Source organism: Caretta caretta, chromosome 13, assembly GCF_965140235.1.
Source record: "Caretta caretta isolate rCarCar2 chromosome 13, rCarCar1.hap1, whole genome shotgun sequence".
NCBI lineage: Eukaryota > Metazoa > Chordata > Testudines > Cheloniidae > Caretta > Caretta caretta.
In genome coordinates, this window is record NC_134218.1 from 37,131,071 (window position 1) to 37,146,008 (window position 14,938).

The 14,938-nt window shown below is 43.4% G+C and overlaps 1 protein-coding gene and 1 pseudogene across 1 annotated transcript; one reads left to right on the forward strand and one right to left on the reverse strand.

The window, feature by feature from the left end:
* The first annotated feature begins 1,404 nt into the window (after positions 1-1,404).
* LOC125622537 (olfactory receptor 11A1-like) lies at positions 1,405-2,363 on the forward strand. The gene has a single exon (XM_048820618.2). It carries the CDS (start codon positions 1,416-1,418, stop codon positions 2,361-2,363), a length of 948 nt encoding a protein of 315 aa, XP_048676575.2. The 5' UTR covers positions 1,405-1,415.
* An 8,846-nt stretch (positions 2,364-11,209) lies between these two features.
* LOC125622036 (olfactory receptor 6C4-like) lies at positions 11,210-13,084 on the reverse strand (annotated as a pseudogene).
* Between the last annotated feature and the right edge of the window lie 1,854 nt (positions 13,085-14,938).

Genomic DNA, 14,938 nt, shown 5'->3' on the forward strand with positions numbered 1-14,938 from the left:
TAAATTGGAGAGAGTCCAGCGAAGGGCAACAAAAATGATTAGGGGTCTGGAACACATGACTTATGAGGAGAGGCTGAGGGAGCTGGGATTGTTTAGCCTGCAGAAGAGAAGAATGAGGGGGGATTTGATAGCTGCTTTCAACTACCTGAAAGGGGGTTCCAAAGAGGATGGCTCTAGACTGTTCTCAGTGGTATCAGATGACAGAACGAGGAGTAATGGTCTCAAGCTGCAGTGGGGGAGGTTTAGATTGGATATTAGGAAAAACTTTTTCACTAAGAGGGTGGTGAAACACTGGAATGCATTACCTAGGGAGGTGGTAGAATCTCCTTCCTTAGAGGTTTTTAAGGTCAGGCTTGACAAAGCCCTGGCTGGGATGATTTAACTGGGAATTGGTCCTGCTTCGAGCAGGGGGTTGGACTAGATGACCTTCTGGGGTCCCTTCCAACCCTTATATTCTATGATTCTATGATTCTAACAGTTAGGAAGTTTTCCCTAATGTTCAGCCTAAACCTCCCTTGCTGCAATGTAAGCCCATTGCTTCTTGTCCTATCCTCAGAGGATAAGAAGAACAATTTTTCTTCCTCCTTCTTGTAACAACCTTTTATGTACTTGAAAGTTGAAGCTGGTACATTTTGATGGGAAGTTTTGATTTCAACAACAACACATTTCACTGAAAAATTCCCAGCCATCTCTAGGACTATGGTGGCCAACTTGTTGGGTATCTAATTTGCTTAGCATGCTATGAAAATCACAGCCTGAATATGTGATATATTCATGTTAGAGAGTGGATTGTCAGCTGTGGACTGTGTAGAATTTAATCACATTTTCAGCTTTTCCAACTCACACAATGAAAAGTGTTTTCAACCATTATTAGCATTGTCATAATATTAATACATTGTCCACTGGGAGATATTTGTATTTTAGATCTTGGTAATCATGTGAAATAACCATAGAGATAAACTGATAGATTCATAGATCTGAAGGACAGTAAGATATAGCCTCACCTAATCTGACCACCAAGCCTAAACTTGTGGTTTCAAACACTTCTCAGAAATGATCTCCCACATTTGGACAAAATTTGTCCTGGTTTAGTATGTCAGGAGATGAAATATGAGGCTACACAAACCAAATTCTGTCTGTGAGTCTAGATAGCCGTCCAGTACTCAGACCCTTGACCATCGTAATGAGTCCCTTGTCTGAGCTGAGAGAGGATGACAGGTTGTTAAACCTGCTGAGGAAAGCCTATCAATACTCTTTTTGTAAATTGAGTCAAAATGCAATCTCTATTATTGAACCATCAACTTCAGTGTCCCACCTGTATGGCACAATAGGATGGAGTAAAATTTAAATCTGTTTTGTCTGATCAAATTCAAGAGCTATTTCTGTCTTCTTTCTTTTTCCCCTAGACACATGCCATGGGTAACAGAGAATGGGGAAATGAAACAGCTGTCACACAGTTCATCTTCCTCGGGTTTGGGAATATCCCACAACTGCAGATCCTTCTCTTCCTGCTGTTCCTCATAATATACATTGTGACTATGGCAGGAAACATCCTCATCGTGGTGCTAGTTGTGGCTGATCAGCACCTTCACACCCCCATGTACTTCTTCCTGGGGAACTTGTCCTGCTTGGAAATCTGCTACGCCTCCACCATCCTGCCCAGGATGCTGGCTGGTCCCCTGACCATCTCTGTCAGTGGCTGTATTGCACAATTTTATTTTGCCAGTTTCTTTGCAGCTACCGAGTGCTACCTCCTAGCAGTGATGTCTTACGATCGGTATCTAGCGATATGCAAACCTCTGCACTATGCAACACTTATGAATGGCAGATTCTGCTGCCAGCTAGCAGCTGGGTCATGGATAAATGGATGTCTGGCTATTGCCATCATAACATGCCTTATGTTACAGCTACATTTTTGTGGCCCCAATGAAATTGATCATTTCTTCTGTGAATCCACACAAATAATCAATCTCTGCTGTACTGACACCTACCTGATAGAGCTTGTCATTACAATCCTGGTTGTTCTATTCACCCTGCCTCCATTCGCATTAACAGTGGTGTCCTACGTTTGTATCATCTCCACTATCCTGACCATCCCTTCCACCACCGGCAGGCAAAAGACATTTTCCACCTGCTCCTCGCATCTCATTGTTGTGACAGTGTTCTACGGGACCCTAATGATTGTGTATCTGCTGCCCAAAACCAACACGCTGAGAGACCTCAACAAAGTGTTCTCTGTCTTCTACACAATCCTGACCCCTATGACCAATCCCTTCATATACAGCCTGAGGAACAAAAAGGTGATGGAGGCACTGAGAAAAATTGTCTGTAAATGTGCAGATTTTACAAGAATTCCCAACTGATTTTTTTTAAGACTGAAAGGTGATGAGCAGAGCTGATGCACTGTTTAATACTCAGGTTCTGGGCAGTGCTTATTTCTCGGTAGGTCTTTGGTAGTGTGAGCTTATAACATGTGAGGAGGAGCAAAGATTTTATAGTGTAATATCCATCAATACTAGGATCTTTACATTCAGAATAAAACTGAACTGTGTTTTACTTACTAATCATGGGAAGGCATATTTTAGCTAATTCCCTGCACCCAACCAAAGTGAGAATATAAAGTAAAATAAGAGTTTAGTCTGGAATTCTCAAATGATTCTAAGGGAGTTATGAGGCATTGCTCAATAATATATGCTATGAAAATCACAGACTTATTTGCACCTCTCTGTCACCTCCTGGCTACCAACCCAACTTTCCTTAATCTAGGTCAAAAGAACGGTTGGTTACTGAGGTAGGGAAGTATTTCAAATTTACTATCCCGATTTACAGCAGAACAGTTGCCACAGAAAATCTGTGGTTGAGCCAGTAATTGTAATCAGATCCCCAGTGCTCATGACCAGTGACTTATACACTAGACAGTTCTTCCACCTTTCATGATTATGCCACCCAGAACTTATTCTTTGAACTCTTATGCCTTCTACTGCACAAAATATACTGAACTTGCAAACAGAAGGTAAGGATTTTATTCAGAAGTTAGGAATTGTAGAAAAGTGATAAGGGAAGCAAATGGACACGAGAAGAAATCTCTGGCCAGCAGAGATAAGAACAATAAGAAGGATTTTTTGAATATGTCAGGAACAAAAATAATTCTGACAATGATATGTGTTCATTACTGGATGGAAATGGTAGAATTATCAATAATTATGCAGAAAAGGCAGACGTTCAATAAATATTTCTGTTCTGTATTTGGGAAAAAGCTGATGATATGGTCTCATCATATGGGATTATACAGCTCTTTCCATTCCGCTAGTATCTCTGGAGGATGTTAAAGAGACACTACTAAAGTTAGACATTTTTATACCAGCAGGTCCTGATAACTTGAATCCAAAAGTTTTAAAAGAGCTAATTTTCAATAAGTCTTGGAGCACTGGGGAAATTCCAAAGGTCTGGAAGAAAGCTAACATCCTGCAGATTTTTAAAAAGGGTAAATGGGACTTCAGTAATTGTAGGCCTGTTGGCCTGAGATTGATCCTGGGGAAGACAATGAAGTGACTGATATGGGACTGGATTAATAAAGAATTAACTGAGGCTATTGTAATTAATGCCAATCAACATGTCTTATGGAAAATAGATCCTGTCAAACTAACTTAATATCTTTTTTTTAATAAGATTACAAATTTGGTTGATAAAGGTAATAGTGTTGATGTAATATACTTAGATTTCTGTAAGGCATTTGACTGTTGTCGCACAACATTTTGATTAAGAAACTAGAATGATATAAAATTAACATGGCACATATTGAATGGATTAAAAACTGTCAATGGATAAGTCTCAAATTGTAATTGTAAATGGGGAATTACCGTTGTGTGGGTTTGTTTCTGCAGTGGTTCTGCAAGGATAGGGTCTTGGCCTTATACTATTTAACTATCAATAACCTGGAAGAAAACTTAAAATCATCACTAATAAAGTTTGCAGATGATCCAAAAATTCGGGGAGTGGTAAATAATGAAGAAAACAGGTCACTGATTCAGATCAAACTGGATTGCTTGGTAAAGTGAACACAAGCAAACGATATATGTTTTAATGTGGCTAAAAGCAAATGTATCCATCTAGGAACAAAGAATGCAGGCCATACTTACAGGATGGGGGATTCTATCCTGAGAAGCAGTGACTCTGAAAAAGATTTTGGGGGTCATGGTGGATAATCAACTGGACTTTAGCTCCCAGTAGCATGCTGTGGCCAAAAGAGCTATAGCGATCCTGGGATGAATAAACAGGGAAATCTCGAGTAGGAGCAAAGAAGTTATTTTATCTCTAAATTTGGCACTGGTGCAACCTACTGCTGGAATCCTGTGTCCAGTTCTGGTGCTCAGTATTCAAGAAATATGATGATAAACTGCACAGGGCTCAGAGACACGTCATCATAATAAAAAAATTAGAAAACATGACATAATGCTAGACTTAAGGAGCTTAATCTATTTAGCTTAACAAAGAGACGATTAAGGGATGACTTGATCACATTCTATAAGTATCTACATGGGGAACAAATATGTAATAATGGGCTCTTCAGTCTAGCAGAGAAAGGTCTAACATGAACCAATGGCTGGAATATATTTTTAACAGTGAGAGAAATTAACCATTGGAACAATTTACCAACTTTGTGGTGGATTCTCCATCACTGACAACTCAAGTTTGGATGTTTTTGTAGAATATCTACTATAAGAATTATGTTGGGGAAATTCTATGGCCTGTGTGATACAGGAGACCAGACTAGATGATCACAATGGTCCCTGCTGGCCTTGGAATATATGAATCTATTCACTGTAAAAGCCACTGGATGGCAAAAAGGCAACTGATGACAAAATGACCATATAATGCCTACCAGATGGCAGCAGAGGAGAAAGGATGTGGAAAAGGTTGTTATGCTGTGTAATGGGCACTAGGGGATGAGGAGTGGGAAGGGGGCGGCTATACTGTATAATGGGCACTAGGAGCAGCAGAGGGTGGGGGCGGGGAAGGGGTGGCTGTACTGTATAATGGGCACTAGGGGAAAGCAGACGGTGGGGGCGGGGAAAGGGCGGCTATACTGTATAATGGGCACTAGGGGAAAGCAGAGGGTGGGGGCGGGGAAAGGGCGGCTATACTGTATAATGGGCACTAGGAGCAGCAGAGTGCGGGGGTGGGAAGGGGGCGGCTATACTGTATAATGGGCACTAGGGGGCAGCAGAGGGTGGGGGTGGGAAGGGGCGGCTATCTGTATAATGAGCACTAGGAGCAGCAGAGGGTGGGGGTGGGGAAGGGGTGGCTATACTGTATAATGGGCACTGGGGCAGCAGAGGATGGGGGTGGGGAAGGGGTGGCTATACTGTATAATGGGCACTAGGGGGCAGCAGAGGGTGGGGTGGGGAAGGGGTTGCTATTCTGTATAATGGGCATAGGGGACAGCAGAGGGTGGGGGCGGGGAAGGGGCGGCTGTACTGTATAATGGGCACTAGGGGACAGCAGAGGGTGGGGGCGGGGAAGGGGTGGCTATACTGTATAATGGGCACTAGGGGGCAGCAGAGGGTGGGGTGGGGAAGGGGTGGCTATACTGTATAATGGGCACTAGGGGACAGCAGAGGGCGGGGGCGGGGAAGGGGCGGCTATACTGTATAATGGGCACTAGGGGACAGCAGAGGGTGGGGGCGGGGAAGGGGCGGCTATACTGTATAATGGGCACCATGGGGCAGCAGAGGGTGGGGGTGGGGAAGGGTGGCTTATTGTATCAGCTCCCTCTCTTTGAGCTGCTCAGTGCAACTGGCATCAACAGAACATCTTGTGCCTGGCAGCATCACCTCCTGAGTCCCTTCTCGGTGACCATTTGGGCTAATTCCATTTGGTGGTGGTACCAGGTTGAGGGGAATCAAGATGGAACCTAAATTTGATCAGCTGAATCACCAAAGTTTGGTGGTAATCTCCAAAGATACAGTAGGTGTCCCAACAAGGGAGGAGTACGTGGAATCCATTCCAAGAGGTGTTATTATTAAATACAGAACAAAATTGAAATGCTGATAGTCTCTTGTATGTATACATTGTTCACTACTCCCATAATAAACAAAACTGATGATGCTAAATTAAACTAATTTGGTGGGAATCATCTTAGGATAGTTTAAAATAATAAGAAAAGGAGTACTTGTGGCACCTTAGAGACTAACCAATTTATTTGAGCATGAGCTTTCGTGAGCTACAGCTCACTTCATCAATGATGAAGTGAGCTGTAGCTCACGAAAGCTCATGCTCAAATAAATTGGTTAGTCTCTAAGGTGCCACAAGTACTCCTTTTCTTTTTGCGAATACAGACTAACATGGCTGTTCCTCTGAAACCTTTAAAATAATAATTAGTGCTGGTCAACAGTTTTTGGAAGGAATGTTCTTTCCTCCCGGAACATGGTGTTTAATGGAAATCTGAACTTTCCATGGGAAAATGTCGATTTCCATAAAATTTTACTTTGGAAAAAAATGTAATGAAGTATTTTGATAAACAGTATGTTCAGATATTATCAGAATGGCACATTTGAAGCTTTCATTTTGAAGTGATTTTTCTTTTTGGGACTTATTCTAATGCTGAAGTCATGAACAGGACATGTACTTTGCATTATTGGCAGCAGCAAGGACTGGCCACCTTACAGCTGAGTGCCTTACTGCCAGACTGTGAGATATACTATTATACACCTCCATCAATCTCTGCTCTTGAAGATCATAGAATCATAGAATATCAGGGTTGGAAGGGACCTCAGGAGGTCATCTAGTCCAACCCCCTGCTTAAAGCAGGACCAAACCCAATTAAATCATCCCAGCCAGGGCTTTGTCAAGCCTGACCTTAAAAACTTCTAAGGAAGGAGATTCTACCACCTCCCTAGGTAAAACATTCCAGTGTTTCACCACCCTCCTAGTGAAAAAGCTTTTCCTAATATCCAACCTAAATCTCCCCTACTGCAACTTGAGACCATTACTCCTTGTCCTGTCCTCTTCTACCACTGAGAATAGTCTAGAACCATCCTCTCTGGAACCACCTCTCAGGTAGTTGAAAGCAGCTATCAAATCCCCCCTCATTCTTCTCTTCTGCAGACTAAACAATCCCAGTTCCCTCAGCCTTTCCTCATAACTCATGTGTTCCAGACCCCTAATCATTTTTGTTGCCCTTCGCTGGACTCTCTCCAATTTATCCACATCCTTCTTGTAGTGTGGGGCCCAAAACTGGATACAGTACTCCAGATGAGGCCTCACCAATGTCAAATAGAGGGGGATGATCACGTCTCTCGATCTGCTCGCTATGCCCCTACTTATACATCCCAAAATGCCATTGGCCTTCTTGGCAACAAGGGCACACTGCTGACTCATATCCAGCTTCTCGTCCACTGTCACCCCTAGGTCCTTTTCCGCAGAACTGCTGCCTAGCCATTCGGTCCCTAGTCTGTAGCTGTGCATTGGGTTCTTCCGTCCTAAGTGCAGGACCCTGCACTTATCCTTATTGAACCTCATCAGATTTCTTTTGGCCCAATCCTCCAATTTGTCTAGGTCCCTCTGTATCCTATCCCTGCCCTCCAGCATATCTACCACTCCTCCCAGTTTAGTATCATCCGCAAATTTGCTGAGAGTGCAATCCACACCATCCTCCAGATCATTTATGAAGATATTGAACAAAACCGGCCCCAGGACCGACCCCTGGGGCACTCCACTTGACACCGGCTGCCAACTAGACATGGAGCCATTGATCACTACCCGTTGAGCCCGACAATCTAGCCAACTTTCTACCCACCTTATAGTGCATTCGTCCAGCCCATACTTCTTTAACTTGCTGACAAGAATACTGTGGGAGACCTTGTCAAAAGCTTTGCTAAAGGCAAGAAACAATACATCCACTGCTTTCCCTTCATCCACAGAACCAGTAATCTCATCATAGAAGGCAATTAGATTAGTCAGGCATGACCTTCACTTGGTGAATCCATGCTTACTGTTCCTGATCACTTTCCTCTCATGTAAGTGCTTCAGGATTGATTCTTTGAGGACCTGCTCCATGATTTTTCCGGGGACTGAGGTGAGGCTGACTGGCCTGGAGTTCCCAGAATCCTCCTTCTTCCCTTTTTTAAAGATTGGCACTACATTAGCCTTTTTCCAGTCATCCGGGACTTCCCCCGTTCGCCACGAGTTTTCAAAGATAATGGCCAATGGCTCTGCAATCACAGCCGCCAATTCCTTTAGCACTCTCGGATGCAACTCGTCCGGCCCCATGGACTTGTGCATGTCCAGCTTTTCCAAATAGTCCCTAACCACCTCTTTCTCCATAGAGGGCTGGCCATCTCTTCCCCATGTTGTGATGCCCAGCGCAGCAGTCTGGGAGCTGACCTTGTTCGTGAAGACAGAGGCAAAAAAAGCATTGAGTACATTAGCTTTTTCCACATCCTCTGTGACTAGGTTGCCTCCCTCATTCATTAAGGGGCCCACACTTTCCTTGGCTTTCTTCTTTTTGCCAACATACCTGAAGAAACCATTCTTGTTACTTGACATCTCTCGCTAGCTGCAGCTCCAGGTGCGATTTGGCCCTCCTGATTTCATTCCTACATGCCCGAGCAATATTTTTATACTCTTCCCTGGTCAATATTTTTATACACCTTCCACTTCTTGTAAGCTTCTTTTTTATGTTTAAGATCCGCTAGCATTTCACCGTTAAACCAAGCTGGTCGCCTGCCATATTTACTATTCTTTCGGCACATCGGGATGGTTTGTCCCTGTAACCTCAACAGGGATTCCTTGAAATACAGCCAGCTCTCCTGGACTCCTTTCCCCTTCATGTTAGTCCCCCAGGGGATTCTACCCATCTGTTCCCTGAGGGAGTCGAAGTCTGCTTTCCTGAAGTCCAGGGTCCGTATCCTGCTGCTTACCTTTCTTCGCTGTGTCAGGATCCTGAACTCAACCAACTCATGGTCACTGCCTCCCAGATTCCCATCCACTTTTGCTTCCCCCACTAATTCTTCCCGGTTTGTGAGCAGCAGGTCAAGAAAAGCTCCCCCCCTAGTTGGCTCCTCTAGCACTTGCACCAGGAAATTGTCCCCTATGCTTTCCAAAAACTTCCTGGATTGTCTATGCACCGCTGTACTGCTCTCCCAGCAGATATCAGGAAAATTAAAGTCACCCATGAGAACCAGGGTGTGCGATCTAGTAGCTTCTGCGAGCTACTAGATGTTCCACTTTGAATTGAATAAGTAGAGAGAATGGACTAGAGAGAGAGACACACACAGAGAGTGTGTAGGTCAGCATATGGGGACCCTGCGGGCGTAGCAGGGAGTGGGGTCAGCAGCCACGACCCCGTGTGCAGGCCCCGGAGTGGAACCCCTGGGGCATGGCCAGCAGCTGGGACCCCACATGCCTCGCCGACAGCCGGGACCCCACATAAAACCTGGGGGTGCTGCAGCACCCCCCACACCTGTACTTCCCACGCCTATGCATAATATTCCAGCTGTGGTTTCTCCAGAACCATAGTGATACTGTCCCCTTTGTGATCTGGGACCAATGGTTCTGGGACTGAGGAACCCCTGACTGAATAGATACCTAGGGATGTGGAATAATGATAAAACAACCCTAATCTAAACTAATTTTAATGAATAGACCAAAAAAAAAAAAACACTTAATGGAGGATATGTTACATGAAATTGTGTGACACTTCTCTGAAGGCTTTCTTTAACACTTCTATGTGTATTTATTCCACACAAATAATACGGTACTCTCTAAATGCTAATGGCCCAAATGTAAGGTCAACAGGCAAAGAAACACAATAGAGTATGACTTTGACAATTTGAAAACAATGAGCCATTCATAACATGAAAATTATACTTCTCATCATTTATAATAGCATAAGGGAGCCTTTCTAGGATGGCCACATTTTGCATGTTTCAATTTAATAATGATTCGTTATTGTCAAATAGGCTCAAATGAAAGTATTTAATCAAAGATTGTCAATCAGAGATTAGCACAGTGCTATACAGAAAAGAGCGTTGGGCCTGTTGGTGTCTCTCTCGCCTCTGTAACTGGTGGGATGCCATCATTTCGCACTACCCAGCCCAATTTTCAGGCCCTCTGTCTTTTATACAGCATGAGATGAAGAAACTCCTTTTTGGAGGGAAAAACCTTTTCCCGTGTTTAATTTTACCCTGTGTTCTGTTTTTCTAATTGCTGATGGAATTTCTTTTATGGTTCTCAGTTTAGCTGACCAGTGAGTGAAAAGGAATCGCTAACCCGGTCATAATTACAAACAGCTGTGACAACCCACAGTTTTCAATGAGTTAAAACATCTTTCAGTGGATCATTATTTCCTCCATGACAGAAGCCACCTGCAATAATAAATATCCCTCATCAATCACCCAGTTTTCTTTATAACATACTTTTGTAAACACTTGCATTAGTTTAGAGATCTTTTCACTTGATGATTACCTGTTCTGTTCATTCCCTATGAAGCACCTGGCATTGGCCACTATCGGAAGACAGGATATTGGGCTAGATGGACCTGTGGTCTAACCCAGTATGGCCGTTCTTATGATCTGGACACCTGGTCTATATTAGCAAAATCAGGATAAAAAGCAAGGTTAAAGATTACACATATTCCATTACAGTAGTGAGTTGTTTTTCCTTCACCCATTAGTGCCAATTCAATGATGTGGTGGTTGTCCACCAGGACCAGAGCTATGCTATCCCTGGTGGTCACCTAGGCCATCTCAAATGAAGATGCAGGGTTGGGGTGCAGGTGTTGAGGACTTCTTGGTGGGGTCTATCTAATTCTGCACCAGTGAAGCAGAGCTGACCAGGTGCAAGGCAAGGACCAGAGAGCAGGCTACATTATAGAAAAGGGAAGCACTGCTAATCCTTCAGAAGAATTCAAGATGTGTTAGTGGGCACCTCCTGTAGAACTGTTCCTCCAATATTTTCTAACTTGGCTGGGAATTGGAAGCCACAACTACTCTCAGGCACATCCAGAAGTTCTGGGTGAACTTCTGTGTATTAATTAAGGGCTCCCTGTAATCCAGTGCATACCAAAGTCTGGAGCACATTTCAGTTTATTAATTAAGCACCTCCCTAATCTCCCATGAATCCCAAAGACTTTGAGTACATTTTAATATATTAATTAAACCCCCTTCCAACTCTCCAGAATCATTATTTTCCCCATATGGAGCAGTCTCTATTTTTTCCAGCACAGACTGTCCTTCAAGACCTGTATGACCTGCTTGTTCATCAGCGAGTAGATGAAGGGGTTGAGCACGGGAGTGATGACCGTGTTGAGGATGGCCACCCCTTTGGTGATGTCCAGTCCATCCAAGCTGCTTCGGACGGACATACATGAAGATGCAGCTGCCTTAGAAGACGCTCAGGATGATAATGTGTGAGGAGCAGGTGGAGAAGGCCTTACATCACTCTTTGGCTGAGGGGATACAGATGACGGTAGCGACAATGTAGGAATAGGGGACCACGGTGATGGCAAGAGACCCCATCAGGACAACAGGTGCTACCAGAAAGTCCATCGACTCCACCAGGTGTGTGTTGGTACAGGAGAGGCTGACAAGGGGCCCCAGGTCACAGAAGAAATGGTTGAGGATTTTGGAGCCACAGGAGAGCCAGGAGATCATCACGATGAGGCCAATGATGAAGAAGAAGCCACCAAACCAGGAAGAAAGTACCATGAGGGTGCAGACCCTGCCGCTCATGATGGCCATGTAGTGCAGCGGGTAGCAGATGGCCACGTAGCAGTCCACAGACATGGCTGCCAAGAGGAGGAACTCAGAGACTCCCAGGGAGAGGTAGAAGAAGGCCTGGGTGATGCAGCCGGCAAAGGAGATGGTCTTGTCCTCTGAGAGAAAATTGACTAGCATCTTGGGGACGATGACGCTGGTGAAGCAGATCTCAAGGAAGGAGAAGCTCCTGGGGAAGAAGTTCATGGGGGTGCGGAGGTGGTGGTCAGCCCAGGTGATGGCGATGATCACCACATTCCCAGCAGGCACCAGGGGGTAAATCATCAGGTGCACCAGGAAGAGCAGGAAGCCCAGGTGATGCTGGTGAGGGAACCCCAGCAGGACAAATTCTCTCACGGAGCTCTGGTTGGCCAGCATCATACCTTGTTGCCTTCCAGGAAAGAAGGGAGAGAGAGCCATCAACATCAGCTGGACTAAACTTTGAGATAATACACATGGGGAGAGGGGCTGGAATATGGGCCCCGGACACTGTGAGACTTTGAAATCTCTGTGACGCAGTTTCTCCTCAATCTAAAAAAATGGGATAATGTAATTTACTTCCAGTTGTGAGGTATGGGGGGGAGGAATATGGACTAATGAGGGGTTGTGTCACTACTTACCCTGCCACCTGGGTGCCTCACAATGCTTTGCTGCTGTAGCTCCCAGCCTGGGATGCTCACAACCAGCTGACCAGTATACAGGTCACAACATGAGTGTCTGTGCTTAGACAGCCCTGGTTCAGCAGCTCTGATCCTGTAGCCTGTCTACAGCCCCACTCCGGCTTCCACCAGCCATGGTTACACCCAGCAAGGTGACCCCAGGCCTGAATTTCCCCAAAACCACGTGCCCTGAAGTTCCCAGCCCTCTCCTGGGCCATTCGGAGAAATAATAAGGTGTATTTGTTTCACTAAAGACACAAAAGCACATCACAGCTTATTAACATAACTGGGGTAAATGCACCCTTCTATTTAAGCATAGCACGGAATTGGTTTATAGAAACAGTGAAACAAGTTCATTAACAAAAGAAGATGGGATTTTAAGTGAATTCAAGAAGAAGAGGTAAAGTTAGAAAGGGTTACCAGGAAATAAAAGTGAAAACATGCATCCAAAAGTCTAAAACTTAATCTAGCAAGGTACAGACTGTGTTCAATATGGTTTCTCTCACCAATCATTCTTCTTCCCAGCCATGGCTGACATTCCCTCAGCCAGGACCTTCCAAAGACATACAATGAGAATGTCTGTAAGATGATGAGTTAATATTTAGATTTTTTCCTTAATTTTAAAAGAGTGGATATTTCCACAGGAATGACCAGGTCAGGTTCCATCATCTGGTATAATAATAATGTACCATTGCTGTTGGATAGATAGATAGATAGATAGATACTGGATTTTCTGAAAGTTCTGGGGACCTCACCTCTGGAAATCAAGCACTTTTAAGGTATTTGAAGTTGGGATCCCCAAATCACTAGTCACTCATGAATATCTTAGCCCAGTTTGGTTTCTAGGACCATGGACCAGTCTCACTGGTATATTCTGACTGCTCCACTCTAGTAATGGAAATTAAGTGTTTGAATTGATTTAAGTGTTTTCTGGCTACTTTATGTCAGCAGATCAGCCAGAACCCAACATCCTGATTTCTGGAACATGTCAAAACATTTGCTTGGTTTTGAAACTCCCCAATTCCAGATTGAAACAGCCTTGCAGCCCCTCTCTCCGTGATGGGCTGAGTGAAAACCTCAGATCTGTGTCTCTTTGGGGAGGACAGAACAAGTTTAATATTGAAACATGGCAGCTAGTTTGTCTCAACAATCCCCACTCAACTCCATGTCTCAGTGCAACCTTGGAGACACTGCTGTCCCTCCATGTTAAGGGGCTGAATTAAAATCTCCAATCTGAATTCTGGGGAAACTGGGATCTGGATTTTGCCTCCTGGGTCCATCTCTACTGAAAACCAAAGTGAAAAGATTACATTAAAACATTCAGATCTTCTTCTTCTTCTTCCTCTCTCTCTTCCTCTTCTTCTCCTGATGGTCTGTGTTCACTCAAATCACCGGTAGAATACCTGAGCACAGAACGGAGATGTTAGAAATGGTCAGATTTTTTTTAGGTCTTACTAAATATATTAAAGAATGAAAACCCAGAGTTCAGGTTGCTTTGAATCTTTGGGGCTTATGTTATTTCTACTTTGTGATTATTCAGATAGCAGTTCAGTGTATCATCGTTGGGAAGAAAGTCTTGAAAAGGTGTAAACAATATAGTGGCCTCTGCCTGAGTTTGCAGAGAGCCTGAACTGATCGCTTCCAGATGGTGACATTTTGGTTTTTAATTTTTTAAAAAGCAGGAGGGAGCATGGGAAATCATGCTCCTTCAGTTGTACCACATGCTCATTTCTCTCTTCTTACTAGCATTCCATCATGCTGATGCATGGCTTTTGTCTTTTTCAACTTTATTTTTTAATTGAAGCACATATGTAAATATGGGTTCTCTATAGTAAGATTTCCCTCTGTGCTTTAAATAAAATGTCACTGTAAACCCCCTCAGTTGAGGATTTTTATATTCTACCCTGCCATCTAAAACTTCCTTTACAGTTCACAAGCAGAAAAATGTTTGTTTGATTGCGTTGTGTTTTTTTTTTTGTAGGTGTCACTTTAAAATTAAGCTAATGCTATTATTTGAAAGAATAGGGTAATGTATATTAAACATTTTTTTAGCTAAATCTTTACAAAATATTGTTTCGATTGTAAAGACCAGTCTTTTTGTTATGTTACAGGATTTTTCATCTCAGTCAAAAAAGACCAATACTGTTTTTTTAATTCATGTTCAACTTTTAAAAGTTTGTTTGTTAAAACTTGATTTGGTTTAACAGCATTTAGGTTTTTTTAAAGTTAGGGGGGGAAAAGTGGGGGGAAAGTAGCCTGCACATGTCTTGTAAAAATGTTATCAACTGTTTTATGGAAGCTGGTTTCTCTTTTAAATTAACCTGTGTGTGTGGTTTTTGCATGAAGTGTGTAATTCTAAAGCTTTCTTTAGTGTTTACAGTGAATACATTTTTAGAGCTGTTTTCCTTTAGGCAAAACTTTAAAAATCAAGCTAACACTAACTTTTTAAAGTCTGGCAAATTTCTACATAAACTTTTGTTAGGTACCATGTTTGGCTTTCATTCCTTTGTTTCCAGAGAGGCA